Below are 16438 nucleotides of genomic sequence, written 5' to 3' on the forward strand. Positions count from 1 at the left end.
TCAGGAGGCAGAGCTCTTTATAAACCCGAGGACAGCCCCCAGCAGCATCATCACCTGTATTTACAGCGCACAGCTAACATGGGAAACTGCAGGGAAACCTCTGTGAAGCCCCAGCTATTCCACCCACCGCTGGCTAATGCAGCAGGTGCCCGGCGAGGGCACCCTGATTCACAGATCAGCAGCGAGCTGCCGGGGGGTGCACAGACCCCTCCCCGGGCTCTGCGTTGTCCCTGGGGAGCGCTCGGCGCCTGGAGCAGGGCGAGACAGCACCTAACCACAGGCCTGGGAGCCTGCAGCGTTGCTAGTGTGAAATTGTGGCTGGAGAAATATCAGTTCGAGTCCCAGTAGCCCCCTTTCTCTCTGTGTGCGTGTGTGGAGAGAACGGGGTGTGAGCCTCCTCCTCCGGGAGGCTCTCAGTGGGTCCAGAGAGCAAAGAGGGCAGGCGCGTTGAGCGGGGAGAGCCAGCAGTACTCCACCACGCTGTACAGCCCGTAGCCCAGCAGCAGGCCGAAGAGCACGTCCGTCACGTTGTGCCTGCCCAGCATCACCCTGGAGACGCCGACGACGAGGGCCCAGAGCACCACCAGCACCCGCAGCGGCACGGCGAGCACCAGGTGGTGCAGCACGAAGCGGCACACCAGGGCGGCGCGGGTGGCGTGGCCCGAGGGGAAGGAGTACTTGTCCACCGAGACGGTGACGAACATGTCCATCTTGTTGTGCGTGGGCCGCGGCCGCCGCACGATGCCTTTCACCACCGCCACCAGCACCAGGTCCAGCAGCAAGGCTAGGAGGAGGAAGAGGAGTGAGAAATAAGGTTAATTTCCTCATGGGAAATGAGACAAAAACAGGAGGTGAGTTGTGAACTAAGGAAACGCAGAGCTACCAACGCCTGCCCAGAGAAGGCAGTCTGCTCATCCAGGCTTCTGCCCGAGCACACCTCCATCAGCACTCTGCTGTACGGCATTTATTGGTGTAAAACCCAGCATTTGCAGCTCAGGGCTCAAATCCTGCCTTGTTTTGAAAGCCCCAGCAGGGTTAACGTTCCCTCCTGCCTCTGCTGACTCAGCATGGCTCTGCACACCCTGCTTTGACCCAGGTAAATGATCAATCCACCTCAGCTGCGCCTTGGTGTGAGGGGGGGTCCCTGTGTCCTCAGTGGGTCTGGGGGCTTGCAGCTCCACATCTGGCTTCTCCCTGCTGCTGGGGGCACTGGTGTACAAGTTAAACACCCCATTTTTAAGAGCTGAGTAAAAGGTGAACTAAACAACAGCAGCTTGCTCCCAGGAGTCTAAAGGCTGCTGTGGCAGAAGTCAGAGGTGAAATGTCTGAGAAATGCTCCGTCAGGACTTGGCAAGAGCAGCTGCTCGCACCGGGCAGCGCCTTTGCTATCTCAGCCCAGCTTGTGGTGCTGGCAGGAGCTGCTTCTTCCAGGCAAAGCTTGTCTGAGAGACTGATTTCTGCCCTACGGCCTGTGCCTGGGCACAAAGTCCTTCCTTCGGTCACTTTAGTTTACTCCCTTTGGTTAATCATTTAAGAACAAATGTTATTTGTGTTTTTTTTTTTTTTTTTTTTTTTTTTCTTAGAAGTAAACCTAGTTCAATCACTTCTTTTGGGAGATTCAGCTCATTCCCCATGTGGGTGCTGCAGGACCCCAAGGTGGGTGGCTCTAGCTGGACGCAGCCCTGGTGCCAGAACAAGCTTGCTCTGAGTAATGGTTTTATACTAAAACAGGGCAGATTTAGATTAGATATTTGCAATAAATTCTTCACTATGAGGGAGGTGAGGCACTGAACAGGCTGCCCAGAGAAGCGGTGTTTGCCCCATCCCTGGAAGCGTTCAGGGCCAGTCTGGATGGGGCTGGGGGCAGCTTGGGCTGGTGGGAGGTGTCCCTGCCCGTGGCAGGGGGTGGAACTGGGTGGGTTTTAAGGTCGTTTCCAACCCAAACCATTCTATGGAAAGAGGGCAGAAGCCACCAGCTCCCTTCCCACCAGTGCTGTAATTTAGCCACGTGCTGCTAAATGGAAAAGATGCACTTCCCACCAAGCAAACCGAGATTCAATCACTGTGAGACACCTGTAATTTCCCAACTTAAAAGTTGGGAATCCAGAAAGGTCTGTTGTTCTGGCGCTACCGCTGCTTCAAAGCGAACAAAAATGAATTTACATATACCTCCCAGGACAGGATGCTGGAGGGAAAGAGTACAGCACCAGGTGTGATTAAAATGCATGCTTTGGGTGAAGTTTCCACATTGGCTTTTACAGATCAGTGCCTGCAGCGAGCCCACGGGCGCAGTGTTTGGAAACTGGAGCTGCCATCCAGGTGCCACACGGACACAGATGTCTGGAAGCTGGAGCAGCCACCCAGGTACTGCAGCTCCGGGCAGACATGCCAGCTGCTGGGAACCAGACGGCTCCCCCCGGGCTGTGACACCCAGCTTTTCTCAGCCCTTCCCCATCCCTCGGGCCCCATCCTCCCGCCGTGTTGGCCCCCTCCCGGCCTCACCGAAGAGCAGGTTGAGCAGCACCTCCCTGGCGGCCGAGCTGTCGCTCTGGCAGAGCCCGTAGAAGGTGCCCAGCAGCCAGGGGATGCCGTGCCCCGATACCTCCACCACCTTCAGCAGCGGCCGGGCGCTGCCCCAGGCCGAGGCCTCCCCGGCGCACACTCCCAGGCGCTTGGAGGCCCAGAGGTCGACGGCGAGCAGGGAGCTGAGGGCGATGCCCACGAAGGACGGGTTCAGCCTCATGCAGTCCTCCTCGGGCAGCGGCGGGGGTGCGGAGCCCCCGGACTCACGGCGGCGGTTCGGGCTGTCCGGGGCCGTGGGGCCGCGCTGGCTCAGCAGGGACACGAACTCCGGGCGGCCGGCGCGGCGCTCGCGGCTGCTGCGAGGGCTGGGCATGGCGCCGGGATGGGGACCGGGACCGGGATGGGACCAGACCTGGAGAGGCCAAGGCGGGTCACCCACTGCTGGGCTGCCTCCTGCTGTCACCTCACAGGCCCAGCTGCCCCCGGTGCCCCCCAGGTACCTCCCTGGTGTCCCTCAGTGCCCTTGGGTATCCCCGAATATCCCTCTGGTGCCTCCTGGTACCCCTCTGGTGCCCCCTGTACTCCCCCAGTGCCCTCCGGTACCCTCCCAGTATCCCTTCAGTGCCCCCAGTATCCCCCAAGTGCCTCCTGTACTCTCCCGGTGCCCTCCGGTACCCTCCCAGTATCCCCTCATTGCCCCCAGTACCTCCCAAATGCCCCCTGTACTCTCCCATTGCCCTCCAGTACCCTCCCAGTATCCCCTTAGTGCCCCCAGTATCCCCCAAGTACCCCTCTGGTGCCCCTTGTACCCTCCCGGTACCTCCCCAGTGCCCTCTGGTACCCTTCCAGTACCTCTTGGTGCCCTCCGGTACCCTCCCAGTATCCCCTCAGTGCCCCCAGTATCCCCCAACTACCTCTCCGGTGCCCCCTATATCCTCCCAGTATCTCTCCGGTGCCCTCCGGTATCTCCCCGGTGCCTCCCGGTACCCCTCCGGTTCCCCCTGTACCCCTCTGGTACCTCTCGGTGCCCACCAGTAACCCCCCAGTCTCCCCCAAGCCCCCCTCCGGTGCCCCTTGTACCCTCCTGGTACCTTCCCGGTACCCTCCGGTACCCCTCAGTGCCCACCAGTACCCTCCCAGTATCCCCTCAGTGCCTCCCAGTAACCCCCCAGTCTCCCCTAACTCCCCCTCCGGTGCCCCCTGTACCCCCCCGTTACCCCCCTATACCCCCCCGTACCCCCCGTTCCCCCCGGTGCCGCCCCCCGTTACCACAGCGACCGCACCGGGCGCCGCCGCCTCCTTCCTTTCCCCTAGCGGCGGTGCCGGCGGACGGTGGCCGCCGAGGGCCTGAAAAGCAGCGGCGGCGGCGCCTTCGCCCTCCCGGTGCCGGTGCCGGTGCTGGGCGGCGATGGCGATGATGCCGGGGCTGGGGGGGAGCGGGCGCTGTGCCCCGCGGCTGGGCGGGGGGTGAGCTCGGTGCCACCGGCAGGGAGGAGCAGGCAGCGGCCATGGGTTGCCTGCAGAGCGTGGCGTGCAAGGCGCGGGTGCGGCGGGAGCAGATCGTGGTGTCCGACGTGTCCGCCACCATCGAGCCCGCCGCCACCGCCATCGAGGAGAGCTCGCCCGTGGTGCTGCGCTACCGCACGCCCTACTTCCGCGCCTCCGCCCGCGTCCTCATGCCGCCCATCGCCCGCCGCCACACCTGGGTGGTGGGCTGGATCCAGGCCTGCAACCACATGGAGTTCTACAACACCTACAGCGACCTCGGCGTGTGAGCTGCGGGCGTGTGGGGTGGCGGCGGTGGGGTGCGTGGTGGGGTTGGTGTGATGTCTTAGGGGCGGGGTGAGGGGCTGCCGGGGGTCCCGGTGTCGTTGCGTGGTGGGGATGGGGGCTCTGGGGCTGTGCTGTAAGGGGTTGGAGGTCGCGGTGTGGTGCTGTGAGGTGGTGGGGTCCCGGCACTATTGTGTGATGGGGATGGAGGGCCTGGTGCCGTTCCTTAAGGGGTCAGAGACCCCATAGTGGTGCTGTGAGGTGGTGGGGTCCCGGCACTATTACATGATAGGGATGGAGGTTCTGGTACCATTCCTTAAGAGGTCAGAGACCCCATAGTGGTGCTGTGAGGTGATGGGGTCCCAGCACTACTAAGTGATGGGGATGGAGGTCGTGGTACCATTACGTGATGGGGATGGAGGTCCTGATGCTGTTCCTTAAGAGGTCAGAGACCCCATAGTGGACCTGAGAGGTAATGGGGTCCCAGCGCAGTTACATGATGGGGACGGAGGGCCTGGTGTCATTCCATGAGGGGCCAGAAACCCTAGTGTGGTTATGTGAGGTGATGGGGTCCAGGTACCATTATGTGATGGGGATGGAGGTCCTGGTGCCATTCCTTAAGAGGTCAGAGACCCCATAGTGGTTCTGTGAGGTGATGGGGTCCCAGTGCAGTTCCATGATGGGGACAGAAGGCCCTGGTGCCATTCTGTAAGGGGTCAGAGGCCCCAGTGTGGTGCTGTGAGGTGATGGGGCCCTGATACCATTACATGACGGGGATGGAGCCCCTGGTGCTATTCCTTAAGAGGTCAGAGACCCCAGTAAGGCCCTGTGAGGTGATGGGGTCCTGCTGCCATTACATGATGGGGACAGAGACCCCACTGCCATTCTGTGCAGGGTCAGAGACCCCAGTGTGGTCCTGTGAGGTGATGGGGTCCCGGTACCATTACATGATGGGACAGAGGCCCTGGCACCATCCCATGAGGCACCACAGACCCCATAGCAGTCCTGTGAGGGGGTGGGCCCCCAGCGTGGTCCTGTGAGGGGTCAGGGACCCCGGTGCCATTACATGATGGGGACGGAGGCCCCAGCACGGTTCCCCGCTGTCCTCCCTCGACACCATGACCTCGTGTCCCTTGTTGCCACCCTGCTGGGAGCGTTTTGAGGTGAAACCCTTTGAAGGCTCCACGCAGGTGGCTCAGGAGGACACCAAGGAGCACATCTGCAGCCAGGCCCGTCCCCGGCCCGTCCCACCGACCTCATTTCTCCCGGTTCCTTCCCCGGGAGCAGCAGAGCCCTGATTTCTCTCAGACAGTGAGGGGGGGCTCGCAGAAAGCCCCATGGGGCCCGCGTGGCCCCAGCTGGGGCTGGAGCAGCTCCCCCGGCCCCGATCTGCCTGGGGCCCTGCCTTTGCCTCGAGGTGCGGTGACGTTCCCATTTTTTTGGGGTAAAGATACTGGCATGAGGTGAGCCTGACCTGCCTCGAGACAGACCCAGCACAGGTGATCCTTGACTACCTCTCACTCTGGGTGGCTTTAAATTTAAAATCATGGATTCAGCATCCAAATCACGTGGGTTTTCCCATTCTTGGGACTTTAGGAAAGACGCCCGGGAGCTGGGCTAGGGCTCGCCAGAGCCAGGTGGCCGCCGTCCCCGTTCCCAGCTCGTAGCGGCCACGTGGAGATCCCCTGCCTCGCCGCGCACGCCTGGCGGTGTTCGTGTGGGCCGCAGCCAAGATTTTGGCTGGAATTTCCCCCCCCCCCCACAACCCCAGCAGCGCGGCAGGGATTTCATCACAGCGGCAGCAGGCGTAATTGTGATATTTAATTGCTGCACATGTGTCTCAGCCTATATTTAGGGGTGTAAGAACGGCAGACGGAGCTGCAGGCATGGGGGGAGCTGCTCCAGGCTCGGCGTGTGCGGTCGTGGCGGTGCTGCAGCTGACACACAGCGAGGTGTTTTTTTCTCTTTTTCTCCTTTCTTTCTTTAGATCCAGAGCTGATTAAGGAGAGCGTGACCCGCGAAAGGCTCAGAAATGAGTTTTGGCCCGTTTGGTTAGATGGCAGGTTAATTAAAATGCTGTTGTGCTGGCAGAGCGGAGGCTTCTGCTGGCCCCGACTGACTCAGCGAAGGAGCTGAAGACAAATTTGTGCTTGAATGAGGTCCTCGGTGGCTTCCTGCAGGTGGGAAGATGGTTCCCAAGCTCTGCTCTTGAGTCAGCGCTGCCGGAGGGAGGATCTGGTGGCTGATGCCAGAGACGGGCTCTGGTGCGTGGCTCTGGCTGGGCACGAAGCCTCCAGTGGCTGCAGGAGAAAGGGCTTTTTCTGGGGGATTTCGGACTGAATCGTTATCCCTTTATCTGTGCTCTCTCCCCCTGGTCTAAAGCAGGTGCTGGCACACAGGGCCTTGCCTCAGTCCCTCCCTTGCTGTCTCCAATTCCCCGATAACCTTCCCGTTCTCTCTCTGTTCCCTAGGTCGAGCTGGGAGCTGCCCGACCTGCGAGAAGGAAGAGTAAAAGCCATCAGCGACTCCGATGGGGTGAGCTACCCCTGGTACGGCAACACCACGGAAACGGTGACCCTGGTCGGCCCCACGAACAAGATCTCCAGGTTCTCGGTGAGCATGAACGACAACTTCTACCCCAGCGTGACGTGGGCTGTCCCCGTGAGCAACAGCAACGTGCCGCTGCTGACCAGGATTAAAAGGGACCAGAGCTTCACCACCTGGCTGGTGGCCATGAACACCACCACCAAGGAGAAGATCATCCTGCAGACCATCAAGTGGAGGATGCGAGTGGACATTGAGGTCGATCCCATGCAGCTCCTGGGGCAGCGGGCACGGCTGGTGGGCAGGACTCAGCAGGAGCAGCCCCGGATCCTGAGCAGGATGGAGCCCATCCCGCCCAACGCACTAGTGAAACCCAACGCCAACGATGCCCAAGTCCTCATGTGGAGACCCAAGCGAGGCCAGCCCATCGTCGTGATACCGCCCAAGTAGCGCAGCACCGGGGCGCGTGCCGACGCGCGGGGTTCCTGAGCCAAAGCAGACCTCCTGGGTTCGCCTGCCTTTCGTAGCTGCGCTTGGAAACACGGCTTCTCCTCAGCTGGAAAGAGAGCGTCAGCCTGGCCCGGCCGCCGAGCTGGTGGATCCCCCAGGAGGTGGATTTGAGGGCTGGTGGCTGGAAAAGAGGCTGGCTTGGCTAACCACCTCCTGCTTGCCTGCAGGGAGACGTGAGGAGCGAGAGCGCCATCCAACCGTGCCTGTGGCAAATGCTGCTTCCACCCCGCCAGCCGTAGAAGAGTCGAGACCACGCCTGCCAGTCGGGGCGGGGGGCTCTGCGCAGCCGCCCTGCCCCTGGGTGTCTCTACCTATGCATTTGGGATGGATAATCAGCCCGTTGTCACGCTCGCTGGGACTTGGCAGGGCCTGGGAGCAGCGCGGGAGCCCGGTGACAGGGGGCGTCTGTGCCCGAGAGGGGCTCCCCGCAGCGGGACGTTTTGCATGCATCTCGGTGTGTTTGGAGTAGTCGTGAACGTAGGAGGTGGCGTAGTTCATTCCCATCTTGGAGTGAGACCTAAGGGCAGGTTACCCGTCCCTTAGTTTTAAGGTGCACTAAATCTTTGCAGTTCCTCAACCTCCCCCTCCCCATCCCCGCCAGCCCTTTTCTTTCCTTTTTATTTTTATTTTTATTTTTATTTTTATTTTTATTTTATTTTATTTTTTTTTTGCAGAAGCAAAAATGAATCCTCAGCCAGCAGAGAAGCCGCGCGCGGCGGCGCCTGTTTACCCAGGCGCGGGAGAGCAGGCAGTTACTGACGGCGTTTGCGTGGTAGCCAAAAATCCTTGGAGGTACTCCAGGATTCGGGTGCTTCCACTGCCGACGGGAGCCCGTGAGCGACAAGTTGGGCGCTTGCTCATCTTCCCTGCAAACGCCTGCTCGTGTGGGGACCTCATCCGGAGCCACCCGCGGAGCTGAGCAGCTCAGGGGTGCGCACGGGGAGGAGGAGGGCGCGCTGCCTCGTGCCGCTGCAGCTGTCTGGCAGACAAGGGATTCCTTTTTACTTGCCTTTCTCCTCGCCCCCTGCCCTTGCCTCGCCGCCCGGACCGCTGGCATCGTTCTGGTCGGCGAGGAGGTGCTGGTGCTGCGGGCTGGGCACTCAATTCCCTGCTTTTTTTGGCAGGGGAGCAACATTTTTTCTCTTTCAGCTGTGCCCTGGTGGTTGCACCCTCCTGGATGCAGCAGAGGCAGGAGCCATGGCGGCTCTGCCCCTGCCCAGGGCCAGCTTCGGGCTCCCTGTGTTCCCCGAGGGGCCTGGGCAGACGAATGTGGCTTTTGCTGCTTTCCCTTCTCTCTTCGCTTCGCCCTGCTGTCCCTCTGTCTGTGAGGTTTTGCTGCTGCGGGGCTGTGGGGTGCTTCCCCAGCGTGGGACACGCACCCCAAGCCTCTGGGAGCCGCTCCCTGCAGGCAGAGGGACTCCCCAGGCGTCTTAGACCAAAAATCCCTGTGAAATCCCCGGGCTATTCATGATCCTTGGTAGCGTTCGCCACGGGTTTGGCTCCTTCTGTCCCTTCTGGAAGCGCCGCGTGCCGGCACCTCGAGCACTTCCAGGCGCTGTGGGCTGCGGCCCCGCTCGGCCTGGCGCAGGCAGAGGGGTTTGGTGGGCTGGGATCCGGCCGATTTCGGGTCAGTGAGGGCTGGGTGAACCCTTCTGCGAGGAGGGCGTGAAGGGGAGGCAGGCGCCGGGCTCTGGTTTGCTTTGCTCCCCTGCAGGGCGCCCCGTTTTTGGGAGATTCGGCCAGGGTTTTCATACCGACGCACAATCACAGCCATCGCTGACGTTTCCTTTCTCAAAAGTGTGCCTGGCAAGCCCTTGGAAACTTCGGGTCCAATTTGTTGTAAACTTTGAGGGAGGAGGCGGAGGGGGGAAGTACCTTTCGGTGCGAAATAAGAAGAAAAAAAAAAACAAAAAAAGTGTATTTTTGACCCGCTGGGGTTTTTCCCCCAGAGGCGATGGTCAGGGCAGCGGTGCTGGGAGCAGGGGGGTGCAGGTGTGGGGCCGCCTCCTCCCTCCTTCCCTGCTCCCAGACGGCGCCTCGTTATCTCAGGGAGGATCCCGAGGTGCCCCCTTCTCCTCCATCCCCTGGCGTTTTTGGGGCCGTGCCCCCACGCCGCTCGGGCGCTGCGGGAAGCGTCCGTCCGTCCCTCTGGCTTCAGGGCATGGCTTCGTGGTGCAGGGGAACGCCTGCGGGGCAGGCGCCGGCACTGCCGCCCCTCTCCTCCCCGGCTTATTTATTTATTTATTCCCCTATTTGTATTTATTTATTTATTTATTTGGCGTTTATTTATTGATTTGTATTTATCGACGGCTGGAACGCGGGGCGGGAGGGGGGTCAGCAGGGGTGGCTGGGTCCCCCCCTATATCTCCCCCCTCCCTTCCCCGTGGATTTTGGGAGCGCTGACGGGGAGGGTTGCTCGCGGGCACCTGCTCCCATCCTGTCCCCTTTCGGGAGGGAAGGGAGAACTGGGGAAAAGGAAGGGGGACGACGCAGATGCCTGCAGGGAGGACGTCCCGTGCCCGTCCTTTCCCCGCAGAAGCCCCCTCGTGCCCCCTCCCCAGGCGCTGCGCTCCCTCCCGTGCCCGTCCCTATTTATCGGCCCGGCCTCCCGGTGTCTTTCTGTTTGGCTCGCGCTGAATTTGCTGTTGCCAATTTCCGGAGATGGTGATCGGAGCGAGGACGCGTGGGTGTCGCTACGGAGGAAAGAGAAGATCAGGTATTCTGCTGCCGTCTGGGGAAAATCGGAAGGAAGAGGAGACGAAAGCTGGTTTTGCAGAGTGCCTTAAACACAAATGACTTTACCGAGTAGGGGGCTTGGACTTCTGTCTTTGGATGTTATTGCAAACTCGAACAAACGTCGCATTTCACTTCTCTGGGATTAAAAGCAAAACGTTCGACCTGTGCTGGAACCCAGGTGTTCTGTCTGCTTGAGTAACTCCGGCTGCCTCGGGCTGGCAAACTCGCAGGGAGCAGAGGGATGCAGAGGGATGCTCACTGCCCTCTTCCCTTGGGCAATCAGATCAAGGGGAGGACGTTTCTTGCCACGCTCCTGCAAGAAACCAGCAGCTCTCGCAGCTTGTGGGTGACTTGGGAAGCTGTCAAGCTTGGGGAGTGCTGAGAAAATGCCCAGAGAAGGGAGGTTTCCCCTTTGGAATTGCAGCTCCCCCTCCCACTTCTTGCAGAAATATTCCGTGTGTTGTCCCTGACAGCAATTAGGTATGAATGGAATTTATTTTGGCAACGAAAGGGGGAGTTCCCAGCCTGAAAGGCAGCTGCTTCTAGGCAAGGATGGCCTCAGTGGGGTGGCCTGGCTGGGGTCTGTGTCGGGGTGCTGGAGGACAGGCACTGGCTGTGAGGGCACTGGGAGATGCTGGGGTTTAGGAGCAGGGAGGAGTTTGAGGGATTGTATCGTGCCCTGGGGAGCTACCTCCTGGTCCAGGCTGGCGTTCCCCAAGCAGCCAGCTCCCTCCTTCCCCCACGAGGCTCCTCGAAGCAGGGACAGCACGGCTGCCCTGCAACCTGCTGCTATTTCCCCAAGTGCCCGATTTATAGGGCAGTCACAAGGCACCCCGTGGTGCTGCCACCAGCCGGGAGCGTGGGCGCGCAGCCCAGCCACAGCAAGCAAAATCATTCGGGTGAACCCCAACAAAAACAGACCAGGGACACCGCTCGTAGTCCTGAAGACCAGTTTATTCCCTCTATTCCCTCTTCCATAAAAGCTGAAAATAATCAGGTCAGCTTTCAGCAGGAGATGAGAAAGCAGTAAGTGAGAGATTTTTGTTCTGCAGCTCCTCCACCTACGGAGGGGACCCAACGCAGTTGTTACCGGGTTAGTGACGGCCGCTCCTAAAGGCACACGGCAGCTTGGAGCACCCTCAGCGACCTGCTGGGAGACAGGAGCCCAGCAGGACGCGCCTCGGGGCCTGGCTGCTGCCACCATCCCGCTCAGGAGCAGCTCAGCGTGAGCCGTGGAGCTGCCACCAGTCTGCTAACCTCCTCCTGGCAGGGCTGATTCAAGGCAAGAAAACACCCGGGGTTGTAGTTTGAGGGGCTGTGGGATAGGACATGAGGGCCGTGGGGTGGTTTAGTATGGGGGTGAGCTGTCAGTGAGTGTCACACGGGGCTGGGGACGTCGGATCCGGGCACGGGCAGCGCTGCCGGCTGCGTCTAGGGCCGCTCACTCGGGCTGCGGGGTGTAGCGCAGGTACTTCTTGCCCGACGGCAGGTCCTTCGTGAAGACTCCTTTCGGGAACAGCTTCTTGGCCTCCTCGTCAGCTAAGGTGGGCACAACCATGACGCTGTCGCCGGGCTTGGGGGGGAAAACGGGAGGTGTGAGAGCAGCAGAGGCGCTGGTGGATGCGGCTGCCCCCCAAACGCTCAGCCCCAGGCACGCGCCCTGGGAGAGACGCCAGGAACGTGGGTGGTGTGGAAAGGGAGAGCTGCACCCTCTGATCCAACGGGATCCCACAGCCCAACCCTTCCCTGCGGGGAGGAACAGGAGTTTGGGCAGTGCTATATCTCTGTGCTTGAGCCTGCAGCTCGTATTGCGGGGCCTCAGCACCTCTCCCTACCCCTCGGTGACCCCCGAGGGGAGCAGGCAGATGTTTCGGTGCACCTCAGCATCCCCTGTCCGTACACGGCCCGGCTGAGCTCTGCTCCCCTCCTCACCTTCCAGTCCACGGGGGTAGCCACCTTCTTGTAAGCTGTCAGCTGCAGGGAGTCCACCACCCTCAGGATCTCGTCGAAGTTCCTCCCGGTGGTGGCCGGGTACAGGATGGAGAGCTTCAGCTTCTTATCCGGGCCGAACACGAACACCTGAGCACAGGGAGGCAGAGTCAGGCTCTGGGGCCAGGCAGAAGGTGTTTGTCCTACTGCATCTGGGAAATTTGTGTCCTGTGTGACTTGGACAGGAGGGGTGGCCATCTCCTAGAGCAAACACCGACTCCCAGGCATGTGGAGCACAGCGTCTGCTCCGGGAGCTCCTCCTCCTAACGCTGCCTTGTTTTGCTCCTTGAAATTTCTTCCCCCTGGCCTTTCAACACAGGCAGAGAGGGGAGAGGGAAAGTCCAGCAGATCAAGGACTTAATATTCCCTCTCCGTCCGGACGGGCACGAGGACGAGCTGGTGCCAGCAGCATGACGGAGCTGTTGCCAGCAGTTCAGGGCTGCGCCAGCTTCTTCCCGCAGCACAGCTCCTGCTCCCAGCCCCGGGAGGGCAGCCCAGCTCCCCAGAGGGTCCCATCCACGCGGGTAAGCTGCCCCCACCTCGCTGCCCTGCAGAGGGGGGTCACCGGGCACAGAAAGCTGCCGGGCCGGGCACTCACCACACGAGCAGTCAGGGGCATGCCGTCCTTGTCCCGCTCGTCGGGGTCCAGCATGCCCAGCTTGACGGCGAGCTCCCGGTTCTTATCGGCAATGATGGGGAAGGGGAGCGTCTCCTCGGGCTGCTCCCCGTTGTAGGCGTTGATGTCCTGCGGAGACAAAGCCACTCAGATGCTCGTGCACGGGGGACAGAGGCTGAACCACACCGTGTTCTTTAAGGAACATTTTTTTTTTTTAACTGTGCTTAAGGAACATTTTGTTTTTTCACCCCGGGGAAAACCATCAGCTCCCACGGATGCTCTCCCTTGTGACCAGTTTGTGAGGCTGCTCCCCGTGCCAGTCCTAACCTTATCTGCTTCTCGCAGGAACTGTCTGTTGCCCATCTCTGAATCCAGTCTGGATTTGGCCAAAACACTGGTGTTATCTCTGTAGCTTGCAGTGCCAGCTGCACGCGTTGTGCCGAGCCACAGCAGGGCTGGAAAAAGCCTGCTCAGGGCAGCACGAGCAGAGCAGCTGCCAGCATGAAAGCAAAGTTATTCCAAGGTTTCTGCCCCAGAACAGAGCTGCCTGTTCCTTCTGTCCTCTTTATGCTACAGGGGAACAAACCAGACTCCAGCACGCCGCTGCTTTGCAGGATCAGCTGTGAACATTCAAGCCTCTCTTCCCTGGGCTTTAAGTGTGTGGGGCCCTCTGAGGAGGAACGTGGGGAGGGCAGAGTTGGAAATGCTGCCCCAGGCAATGCCCAACGCTGCTCAGAGCCTGCTGTAAGTGAGAGCAGGCAGGCCCTGTTCTGGCACCCCCAGGCTGACGGTGGTGATGTAAGGGGCTGTAACCCTGCCCTGGCTGCTCAGGATGCTGCAAGCAGGTCAAGTGATGCACCCGTGGCAGGATGTTGCCTTTGAAGCGTTTCTCTGTGCTTGCTTTCACCCCGAGGCCTTGGTGAGTCAGTGGTGTGCTGCAGAAAGGGGCTGTTCATCTGCTGGGCTGCCTGCCGGCCTGTCTGGGAGGGGATGGGTTCTGCTCCTGAGCTGCCTCGTGAAAGCAGAGCCGGGAGGCCAGCCCGTCTCTGAAGGCCCTGCGGAGCTGCAGGAGGCCGTGCAGGGAAGTTGGGCGGTGACACTCATGCACGCCTCTCTCTGGAGTGGGGATGAAGAGAGCTGAGAAGCCCTATGCAAATCTCACGGACTGTAACTCCTGGTAAAACGCACGTAACTTCACGCTGCAGGAAATCTCCATACAAAACGGCTTCATAACCCCCACCCTGTTTTGCAATACAACACACGACTTACTCACTTCCCTACAAACCATCTTTCTTTCCAGAGTCCAAGCCGAAACCAGACAGCATCAGCGCCATTTATCCACCCCGCTCACCCAGGCCAAGGCAGCAGCAATCAAAGAGGGGCCTGAAACCTCCTCTGACAACCCCGCGGCAACCACTCGGGAGCCAACCACCTCTCCACATGCCCCAGACCTGGTGCTGCCGAGGCAGATCCCATCTTTAATCCTGCTGAAGGAGCAGGATTTCCCTTCAGCCAGGTCTTGGAGCAGCAGTGCACAGACCGGGGAGCCAGGAGAGCAGGATTCATCTCTGGCCAAGGTACAGGCTCGTTGTGAGACCTTGAGCAAGCCCCTGGGTCGTGGCTAGGGGGTGGTTGAGAAGAGCCGTGACATCTTTGGCTGGGAAAGCAGAGCTGGGCAAAGTGACACCACAGCTCTGGCTCTGCTCCGCTCCACAGCCCTGCTCTTTGCTGCCAGGCCAGCTGTCCCGCCCCGCTTATCAACTTTCCAGGCCCTGTCTGCCCACTGAAACTTGGCACCAGAGGAAGCAGAGGTCTCTTTGTCGTTTCACGTGAAATTTCAGCCGTTTTTCCTGCCCATTTGCTCCCCTGGATGGAATGAGCTTCATCCAGAGAGAAAGCCCAGGAACGTGGGGGATTGTTGCACAGAGAGATCCAGCTGCCCCAAGTTTTGCTTGTTCCTCACACTCCTAAGACCTAGCGAAGGAAAATGCAGCTTCTAGATCTCAGTCTAGCACTTCACACAGACCACTTTTGTCCAGAGGCACCTGCCACCGAGGCGTGCTATCTCTAGCCAAGCTGCAGGGCTGGGCAGAACCTCTGCGGCCTCAGCTCCTACCAGCTGCCCTCCCAGTTCAGGGAACTCTCCTCCTGTTCCCACCCAGCTGGGGCCCAGTTGCTGGGCACTGAACAAAACCTGCCCCACCTTTGCTCTCCCTCTGCACCTTTTATTGCTCTCCTGTAGTCTGTGAGATGGGCAATTCCAAACACAGGCTGCACAAAAGGCCGCAGCCTGCTGTGGATTTATCCCCACCGACTTGATCTTTTGCTCTGGAGGACACTCACAGGTTTTCTTTCAACAGGTGCAGAGGAGAAATTTCCACACCAGAGTGTCTGAGGCCTCTCCCAGCCTGGCAGCAAGCTCCCTGCAGCTCGGGCTGCTGCCCTCTGACTTTCTCTCTGGTTTTTGGGCTGTTTTTCCAAAGGTGCTATTCCCACCGGCGCCCTGAAACTGCTCTGCAACTTTTCCTGGTTTTACCTGAGGTTGTGCTGAATCATTTTGGAGCACCAGCAAAGGCAGCTCGTTGCTCACCTCCTGCAGGCTCTCTGACTATGCTGAGCACCCCACGTCCTGCAGACCCTGCAGGAAGCTCGCTGCTTCCCTCCCTGGACACAATTTGGTGCTTCCCCCATCTCCCCGCAGAGCCGAGCCTTCCCTTTCAGCGCTGATTTTCATTTGAAAGCCTCCTGGAAATGTAGGGTCTCTGTGGTAGTCAGCAATACCCCTACAGTTTTTCAGAGGGCTCCAGCAAACCAGGACACGAGGCTGTGTTATGAACCACGACCCAAACTTTTGGTTGCATTTAATGGGATCTGCCCGGTGGTTCCAGCACAGAGACCCCACTCACTGCCGTGGGGTTTGCGTGCTGTTTGTCCCCTGCCCCTTCCGAGGCTCAGTGGGCCAGGGCCGTGCACCACCCAGGTACAGAGGTCAGTTTAAGCAACACCACCACTTGGCAGCTCCTGAAACCACTCAGTCCCTAAATAACGCCAGATTGTGCAAATTCTCACCTTTATCGCTCCTTATTTGCATGCGTGCCTCACTCCCGGAAAAACCGCGAGCACCTTCCCATTTCCAGAGTGAAGGGAGGCACGTAGCTCACCCGGGGGTTGCCAAACCCTGGTTTTACCCTTCCCAGAGCTCGTTTCACACCCCGTCACCTGGCCCCACACCGCTGTGATTGAGGTTTCCCATTGGTAGCTGTCCTGCTCCTTATTTCTGCACCATGCTTCCTAGGGATGGTTTTAGCTCGTGCACGCTCTCCCTCACTGATTTATGCTCAACGTGCCCTTCTGCCTCCTGCTTTCTCCCCCCTGCCCGACACCCCCTTTGGCCACCTCCTGCCCCATTGAACCACCCAGGCACCGAGTGCTTGCGCACACCCCATCCTCCCGCAGCCCCGGTCACCCCGCTACCCCCCGGTCACCCCGCTGCCCCCGGTGCCCCCGGTGCCCCCGTACCTTGCTCCAGGCCAGGTGGTCGGGCACGCTGTCGATGGAGAGGGCGATCATCTTCACGTTGCGCTTGCTGAACTCCGCCGCCAGCCTGGCCGCCCGGCCCAGCTCCGTGGTGCAGACGGGCGTGAAGTCCCGCGGGTGGGAGAAGAGGATGCCCCAGCTGCCGGCACAGCGCCACGGGGCCGTGAGGGGTGGGCACCGGGCTCCCCCCGCCCCGCTCCCTCCATCCCTAAT

The 16438-nt window shown here is 60.2% G+C and overlaps 3 protein-coding genes across 7 annotated transcripts in view; 1 reads left to right on the forward strand and 2 right to left on the reverse strand.

Annotated features, from left to right (window-relative positions):
• PLPP6 (phospholipid phosphatase 6) lies at positions 1–3925 on the reverse strand. Of its 2 annotated transcripts, none has more exons than XM_084527127.1 (3): positions 3807–3925; positions 2503–2935; positions 1–784 (listed from the first exon to the last, which is right to left on the reverse strand). In XM_084527127.1, exons 2-3 carry the CDS (start codon positions 2894–2896, stop codon positions 414–416), a joined length of 765 nt encoding a protein of 254 aa, XP_084383253.1. In that variant the 5' UTR covers positions 2897–2935; positions 3807–3925; the 3' UTR covers positions 1–413. The 2 variants fall into 2 exon arrangements, with proteins under 2 accessions (XP_084383253.1, XP_084383254.1); XM_084527128.1 differs by having other exon boundaries at positions 3793–3852.
• FAM78B (family with sequence similarity 78 member B) lies at positions 3910–11512 on the forward strand. 4 transcript variants are annotated; one of them, XM_084527125.1, is made up of 5 exons: positions 4450–4526; positions 4617–4689; positions 4870–6557; positions 6765–7897; positions 8022–11512. In XM_084527125.1, the coding sequence occupies exons 3-4, from the start codon at positions 6448–6450 to the stop codon at positions 7285–7287; spliced, it is 633 nt and encodes a 210-aa protein (XP_084383251.1). In that variant the 5' UTR covers positions 4450–4526; positions 4617–4689; positions 4870–6447; the 3' UTR covers positions 7288–7897; positions 8022–11512. The 4 variants fall into 4 exon arrangements, with proteins under 4 accessions (XP_084383249.1, XP_084383252.1, XP_084383251.1 ...); XM_084527124.1 differs by having other exon boundaries at positions 4456–4526; positions 4586–6557; XM_084527123.1 differs by lacking the exons at positions 4450–4526; positions 4617–4689; positions 4870–6557 and adding an exon at positions 3910–4294.
• Positions 11020–16438, reverse strand: part of PRDX6 (peroxiredoxin 6) — a 5713-nt gene continuing 294 nt past the window's right edge. The window contains exons 2-5 of the mRNA XM_084527129.1: positions 16208–16364; positions 12671–12817; positions 12016–12162; positions 11020–11656 (exon numbers count right to left, since the gene is read on the reverse strand). Of these exons, the coding sequence (XP_084383255.1) occupies positions 11525–11656; positions 12016–12162; positions 12671–12817; positions 16208–16364 (583 nt within the window). The 3' untranslated portion in view covers positions 11020–11524. The remainder of the gene's footprint in view (positions 11657–12015; positions 12163–12670; positions 12818–16207; positions 16365–16438) is intronic.

Source organism: Aythya ferina, assembly GCF_964211825.1.
Source record: "Aythya ferina genome assembly, chromosome: 8".
NCBI classification, from domain to species: Eukaryota; Metazoa; Chordata; class Aves; order Anseriformes; family Anatidae; genus Aythya; species Aythya ferina.